At 40.4% G+C, this 8,383-nt stretch overlaps 1 protein-coding gene across 1 annotated transcript; it reads right to left on the bottom strand.

The window, feature by feature from the left end:
• Positions 1-1,466: 1,466 nt before the first annotated feature.
• RAG1 (recombination activating 1) lies at positions 1,467-4,598 on the bottom strand (the record flags this gene model as incomplete). The annotated part of the gene is made up of 1 exon (XM_084236300.1): positions 1,467-4,598. The coding sequence occupies one exon, from the start codon at positions 4,596-4,598 to the stop codon at positions 1,467-1,469; it is 3,132 nt and encodes a 1,043-aa protein (XP_084092426.1).
• Positions 4,599-8,383: the final 3,785 nt, after the last annotated feature.

An 8,383-nucleotide genomic window follows, 5' to 3' on the forward strand; every position in this document is an offset into this window, starting at 1 on the left:
AACTGAATTATAAATGTCTTTGATATTACATATTATAGATACATATATATATATATATATATGCAAGGAAACTGCTGTATTTGGATAACACTGGTTCAATCCCTGCAAAAGCACCAAATGCTTACCATTTAAGATAATGTCACCGATGCATGTTTGACAACTAAATTACAAAGCTCTTTGATATACTGTGTATGAAGAGTGGCAATTATGGCCAATAAAATCAAAGGAAGAAAAAAACTAATTAACACCAACATATCATTATGACTCACTAGCATACAAAATGCCATGCCTGCCCAAACTTGCAAGCAATTGGCAAATCCCAAATTCCTAAAAATGCAGACAATAGTTTCCAAATAACTAGAATCACCAAAGGGCGGGGGGCTGGGGGGGAAGGCCCACCAGCTCTAGCATTACTTTCTTCTATCAAAAGGTCAAAAACACACCCATGACTTAAAATCCACCTATCACTGTCCCAAGAAATATAATCCCAAGATTATGTACTGTCATGATTACTTGTGAATCCTTAAAAAAAATCAATATTTTCAGCAAGATATTAATTCTCCTTTTATACAATAAGAAAACCCAAACTGTTAAAAAAAAAAAAAAGAAAAAACCTGTGTGGCTTTGATATTATATGAAAATGTATTTAGAGATTCTAAATTATTAAGATATAAAAAGTAAAAATAAAAACCATACATGACTACTGATCATTAAATACACATACCATCATGTGATTTAATAACTAACCGTAACTAACAGGTAGACTCCTCCCACTTCATTATAGAAAAATCCATGGTGACAGATGACCTCCTACACTCTTAAAGTTACAATAAAGACTTTATTTAAGCCTAGAAAAGGACCAATTTTCCAAGAACTTTCTGGACGTGGAATATTTCTGCATTAATGTATCAAATGAGAAAATGCATTAAAAACACTCTGCAGAGGTCATCATGCCATAAAAACATAAAACATGATTATTAGAGAAATCTAAAAGCTTTTTCAAATCTTATAGATAAACCCAAATATGGGAAATTCATATAAAAAAATTCTACAAAAATGAAATAGTTGCACTTATACCTCAATACAAACTATAATAAATTGAGGGGAAATAATGCAAACCACAAAACAAATCTCTTTCCTGGTGTCACTGCTGTTCTTTGTCACTCCTCACACACACACACACATCTTTGCTCATCTCTGGTCCCCTGCAGTTACTCCTGCTCTGAGTTATTGAACTTTCAAGTAACTGATTTCTCCTGTTGCTTTTCTGAACTCCCTAAATGGTTCAAGAAATCAGCTCATCAGTTATCTATTCCTGACAAGGTTTCAGCATCTGTGGCCTCTCCAACCTGCCACCACTTGGGTGGTGAAGCCCCCACACAGGAGTGGAGGGTACTAGGAGAAGGTCTCCATGCAACCCAGTGAAAAACTCATTTGCAAAACCAACTCAAAAGTGGCTGCCTTGCTTAAAATTCCATTGAATCTTGAGTTTCCAAAGTGTCCTCTAAGCCTGATGGCTCCCCTAAGCTAGTCTGAGAGTTATTGGTAAACCCAGTGTTCTTTAATGCATTATGAGCATTCATAAACTTCTGCAGGTATTTGGAGGTATACAGCCAGTGGTGTTTCAAGACGTCCTCCATTTCATAGCACTTGGACTGTCTGGCATTCATCTTCCGGAAGCGCCTGAACAGTTTGTTGCCAGACTCATTGCCCTCGCTTGCCCAGGCCCCAATGGAGCCATCCCTCTCAATAATTTCAGGGACATGGGCCAGCGTTTTGTGAAAATAATTGGTGATTTTGCCCTCATATCTATACTTGAACTTGGTAGAGAGGAGTTCAGCAAAACGCTGTGAATTGAAACTATACTGGCAGAGGGATTCTGGGCACTCCTTAGCAGGGCATGATGATCGCCACACAGGTTTCATCTTCAGATAAAGGTCCATGAGCTCCCGCAGAGCTGCATGTCTCTCCTCTGAGGGAATTAGTTCACAAACTGCTTCAACTGTCTCTTTGGTCATGAGCTTTCTGGCAAAGTTGCCATTCATCCTCATGATTGGCTTCAGGTTCATCTTCTTTCTAAGGTGTTTGTCCAGTGTAGCCTGCCATCTTTTCCTTTCCTCTTTGGAGGCATTGGGATTCTTATACACCTCCCCTATCTCTAGCTGGAAGATCTTGTAGAACTCAGCCGCGTTGCCAATGTCACAGTGAAGGGCATCTATGGAAGGGACTGTCTCAATGAAGGGTTTGGCCGAGACCCCTTTCACGCGATCCCTCAACTCTTCCACGGACTCATGGTAGGGGTTGGAACGCCAGACCTCATAGCGCTCCAGGTTTTCGGTATGGCTTCTGGTTATGGAGTGGAAGACAAGGTTTTGGGATGCTTCCAAGCGGGTGGCATCACAGAGGGTACAAATATAGACTGACCCAGAAGCCTCAAGTCCTTCCACTTCCCGGACAAGTTTCTCATCATACCCTGTGCCCCTAAAGATAAACTTAAAAGTCCGGAGGATGCCTCCCATTTCGAGCATTAATTGGCTGCTCTTCATGGCCTCCCTCTCGGCAATAAGGGGGCTCAGGATGGCAGTCAGGGTCTCATGGTCAGACTCGTCTGCCAGCATAAGGCACAAGGGCTTGCAACACAGCTCGGAATTTGGTTTGGCTTCTTCAAACACCTTCACATTCTGTGAGCCATGCTCGATAGAGATTTTCATGACGGTGAATGAAAATCGAACAGCCTTTTCTGGAACGGCCGGCCCACTCCCGTGCTTCTCGCTCACATCTCCCATCCCATCGCAAGATTCCTTCACCACCACGGTGAAGGGGCCGTTCAGGTAATCGTCAAGATCTTGGGCTTTCATGCCTTCCAAGATGTCTTCTTCCATGTCCATCAAAGCAGACACCAAAGCTGAATCATAGCGGAAGCGCTTGGCAATGGTGTCCACCGGGTAATCGTCCACAGAGGAGGAGAGTCCAGACAGTCCATCAATAATGCCGACATCAGTGCTGGAAGACACATTCTTCAGAGGTGGCTGCCATTCAAATGGGTGGTAACCTGGTAGCAGGACCTTCTCAGCATTGCGAAGGGCATGCAGAGGCTGAAAGATCTGCCTCCCTGTGATGGCTTTCACAGTCCTGTACATCTTGTGATACTGACTGCAGCTGAGAAAGGTGTTGACCCGGATGGCTAAGCAGACAGCTGGCTGCAGGCCGGAGCCCCGTCCCTGCATAATAGCCTCCAGTTCATCCGCCTGTCTGTGCTCATTCCTCGCCCTCAGCGCCAGCAGGAACAAGGTCAGGCACACGGATTTCACATCTCCACCTTCTTCTTTATCAGCAAAAGCCTTGACTTGCATCTTGAGTTCCCTCAGACGGTGCTTCTGAGCCCTTCGAGTCAGGGATAGAAGATGCTGACGGGGCCGGCCCCCCTTATTAATATGCACAAGAGTCTCGTTTGATTCCTTGTGGCTTGAGACATGATGGTTATATTTTTCCAGGCTGACCTCCTCACTGCACTCTTTCGCTGGGCATTTCACCAGCAGGGAATTCAAGATGCTCAGAAAGGACTTCACTGGACTCTCCAGGTCAGTGGGGAAGCAGGGGTATCTGCAACAGGGACAGTAGCTGCCCATGACTTTGAGACATCTGAGAATGCAGATCCTGCAAAACACATGCTTACAGCTGGTCTCCACTGGGTCAGCCAGAATGTGTTCACAAATCTGGCAAGAGATAGATTTCACAAAGTGTGCCGGGAAATCCACTGCAAGTAGCTTGGTACTAAGATGAATCTTATGGCAGTTGGTGATCTTCTTCATCACCTCCTTGGTGTTGATCCTTGCCTGAGCTCTCCTCTTGCGCTGGCGGGCTTGTTTCGCCTGGTCAATCACGGTTTTGAGTTTTTTGCTGAGCTCTGCATTTGGCTGGTGACGCTTCCTCTTGAGTGCCTGACGGGCATGGTGGCAGATGTCACAGGAAGGTGTGTGAGGGTGCCACTCCATAATGGCACTCCTTGGGAAGTACACCTCACAAGGGGGACTTCTAAACTTCCTGTGCATGATGCTCCAGCAGTTATGGCAAAACTCAGTGGGGTGGATGGAGTCAACATCTGCCTTCACATCTATGCGGAAAACCTTGGCGATGAGATCTGGCCAGGAGGTGACTTTCTTTTCCTTCTTTCGTAAAAGGCCTTGAGTTTTACCATCCACAGGCCCATGAACTGGGTACCTCCTCTTGTGCCCATCGGTTCTAAGAGAATTCCCACAGATGCGGCAGAGATGCCGAAGGTTGGCTTGGTGGACTGTTCTGTCTCTTGCTTTCCCGTCATCATGGGATTTCTTCAAAAACTTAGGGTGCACCTTCAATGCGGGTTGAGCCAGGACTGGCTTCTGACTGTCAGCCTTGTCAAGCACTGCTGGAGATTGTTCAAGAGATGTTTTCCCCTCAGAAGAATCTCTTTTTTCTACTGGAGCTTCTTTGGGTGCCTTTTCAAGAGATCTCACCCTGAATAGCTTAAATTTCCATTCTGAAAATTTAATATGTGGGTGTTGGATTTCTTCTGGGGCAGAACTGAGTCCCAGGGTGGGTGGCAAAGAGACAGCCATGCTGGCTGAGATACCTGGGAACAATGAAAACAAGTCGGGTAAGGAAATATGTCAATATGCCACTGACACATCTTGGAAGGAGTACAAGTTAATATACTACTTATTCATTCATTGATGCATCCAGAAAGCTTTTTATTACATCTCCTATGTTAATACATTGTTTCAGATGATGATCAGAGTAAAGAGCTATTTCCTGTTCTACCAGTGCTTATATATTCATATCTATCATTCTATCACTCTATCTATCTATCTATCTGAGTGTTTATCTATGATATATATTACATATAAATATACAATAGTTTGTTTTTCATATATATGTGAAATTTTATTTCCTGTCCAGAAAATCCTTAAGGTCTTTGAAGACGGAAACTTTGAGTGAGTCATCTATCTCCCCAAGTTTCCTAGTATACACAAGGTGCTCAATAGTTATTTGCTGAGCTAATACAAGGAAAAATTAGCTAGTAAAACCAAAGAAAAGTTATATTTTCTGCATTGTATTAGCCTCATTGCACTAGCTGGACACTATATTTCCAGCTTTTTAAAGCACTGTCTCAGGAGGTTGGTTGTTTATTTCTTCCAAATGGGTCATAAAGGGATGATAAAGCTACAAACCCAAAGAAACTAATTATTCACTACTTGAAAGAATGAAGTGAATTTTGAGCTTTATGAATGCAAACTAATAATAAGTATCATGGATAGTAATTATGCTTACAATTTTAATTAGTGAACAATGCTATAAATTATAAGGCTGTGTCTACATTAGAAATAAAAACCGCAGAACTCTCTAAACTTGCAACAAACCATAATGTGCAACTACAAAAATACTAAAGGACTTTTAAGATGAAAAATACAAGTCATTTCAGATAAAACTCACACAGGTCATCCTGAAAGTCATTACTCTATCATTTGTAATAAGAGGTAGGAGTTCTATCATTTGTAATAAGCGGTAGGAGTATTATTTTTCTTCTGGTAAAAAAAAAAAAATAGCAATTGCATATGCCTGGAAGCCCTACCAATCTGGTTGCCATATAGTCATCAATAGCACTACAGAAAATAGTCTGAATATGTCATTTGCATTCTCTCTAAACAGAATTAGCCCAATCTTCTCCAAAATTTTAGCACACAGAACTGAAAAGAGAGCAACCGCATTTTTGACCTACTATCTCTCTCAAATTTGCCTGGGTTAGCACCCTGGATGTACCAATGACATCAAAGAACACGTCCCCTCCCCAGGCAATTAATCAAATAGTTAGGTTTTTGGTAGTCATGCAGTCATGGAGACTAATCCTCAAATGAATGTACTTTGGACAGGGGTGGGGCTTAGTAAAGGTTGCAGTGGTGGTAAAGGTTAATTCTCACTGCTGCTGTTTCTTTTTAAGTCATCCCTTTAAACTACTGAAGAGTGTCATTTTATATGCAGCATGCATCAGAGATGCATTATGATTCAGAGATGTTTTTCATTAAAAACTAAAAGTCAATTTCCTAAACAATCCTTTAGATTGTTCTAATCCTTCAGATTGTTCTATTTGCCGGGCTGTGTGACCTTCTAAACCATTCTGAAGGTCTTATTGACCTAAAAAATATTTCAGTCGCAGCCCAACAAAATCTTACAGAGAGTTACAGTTCTATTATGTTACTTAATTCTGTGCTGTGTCAGGTAGGAGGCCTCTCTCTGTCTCAATGGATGAACTCATTCCCAAATGTCTTGCATTCCTTTATTTCGTTAGATTTTCCCAACTCTTTTCTAATGCATTTGTTCTCTGGCATTTTTTGAGCTGTTATAAAAAAGAAAACAACTACATGACCATCTCTTAAACTAAGGAAGTTAAATATTGAACTTCACGATGAGAAAGCCAACCACAAGTCACATTGAAAGGATACCTAGACCTATCACCCTTCTTTACTCACACCCTTCCTGATTCTCACTGGCCCAAAATGTGAAAATCTACCAAAAAATCTTATTTAAATATGCTCATGGAAATATGCCATCACCACGCAGTTATTAGCCTTTGACATTCAAATCAAATTTCTTCATTAGTTTTCCAATTCAACCGCTCAGTTTATTCAAACCGCTAAGTTTATCCAACCGCTAAGTTTATCCTCCTCAGGGCATAGCTTCATAGAAGCAAGAAAAGGAAGAGGGAAATGAGATGTGTTATTCTTCTTGTTTTTAGGTGAATATAAATCAAGAGCTTTTAATGGTTAACAGGGGAAGTTATTGATGTTTTGTATTTTTTACCTTGCTGATGATTTTTACTTTTTTAAAAAAAAAATAAACATGTATTACTTTTGAAAGAAGATAGAACTTTTAATAACTAGATCTAACGATGTGTTTTTACCTATCTAATTAGTAAAAATTAAAAATGTTGGTATTATTCAATATTAATGAGGGCATGAGGAACTAAAAGTATCTTCATACATTCTTAGTAGTATTGCAAATTGGTATAATAATTCTAGTGGAAAATTTATCAAGGTCTTTAAGAAGTCTAAATATATATTATCTTTGGTGGAATAAATATGCATTTAGAAAGTTATTTCTCAGAAACATTCCTACAAGTATAAAGACAGAAAGATGAAAAAGAGAGACTTCTTTAAAAATTGTTACTTCAAGAAGAACAGCATAAATAATCCCCCATAGGGCACTATTAAATAAACTGTGATCCTAATAGATAATGGAAAACAGCACAGAAGTTTAATATTTCTATGTACATTGATGTGTATGTGCAATTTCTGTAGCATCAGTGATATGAACAATACATGAACAATATAACAAAATAGAACAATAGCAAAGACAATAGCAGGACCCTATTAATGCACATTTGTTCATATTTATGTATAGCTAAAAGTACAGAAATTCTGAAAAGATGTGCATTAAAATCCAAACAATATTTACTTTGAAAAATAGAATTGACACTGGAAAAAAAGCCTCTTTTGTTTTCTATTTTATTCATTTTGATATCATTTGAATTTTTTGCAAGAACTATCATGCTTAACATTTTTGTGATCAATTCATTTTAGAGAAATTTTTTAAAGATTTATTTATTTACGCATACAAGAACTAGGGTATAGACCAGAGGTGCAGGCGGTGAGAAGATTCACCAGAGATAGAGTGGAGAGCAGAACAAGCGATCTTCCGAAATACACTGCTGAGGGGAACAGTGGCCAAGGCAAGAGAGGTCTGCTGCACCTTGTGGGTTGCTCTCTGGCCAGCTGGGGATCGGACTCGAACTCAAACTCGTGCTGCAATGGCTGGTGATAGCTTGATAGTGCTGTGTCTTTAACCCCTGCACCACCTAGGAGTCTCCCTCATTTTAGAGAAAATGATTTAAAGGCTTGATTTGTATATTCCCGTAGTCACTTTTTCATATTTCTTCCTAAATATCCCCCAGTTGATATTTGAAGACCTAGTTAAGCTTCAAATCTGACCACCATCCTTAGCTTATCTTTTTTTGCAATACATGTAGAAACAGGACTAATATATGCACCTACGCATGGTGTAGAGTTATGGTTATAAAAAAGTTATTTGTGATCAATACTTGAGACACAGAAATCTTGCAAATGTGCGCTCTCCTGTCTTCTAACAAAAGATGTCAGAGTAGAACAGCCTCAGAGAGTAGAGGGCAGGGTGACGGTTGCCAGCTCAGCTCTGATTCCATCGGACACTGCCATGTCAGCATTGCCATCACAGCTCTAGGGCTCTTTCCTCCTCAGGGCATAGCTTCATTTTGACAAACCAACCTGGGGATGTCTTAGACAGATGCAGTAGTTCATGGCAGGTGCATCAT

This window comes from Talpa europaea (assembly GCF_964194135.1).
Source record: "Talpa europaea genome assembly, chromosome: 1".
In the NCBI taxonomy this organism is placed as follows: Eukaryota; Metazoa; Chordata; class Mammalia; order Eulipotyphla; family Talpidae; genus Talpa; species Talpa europaea.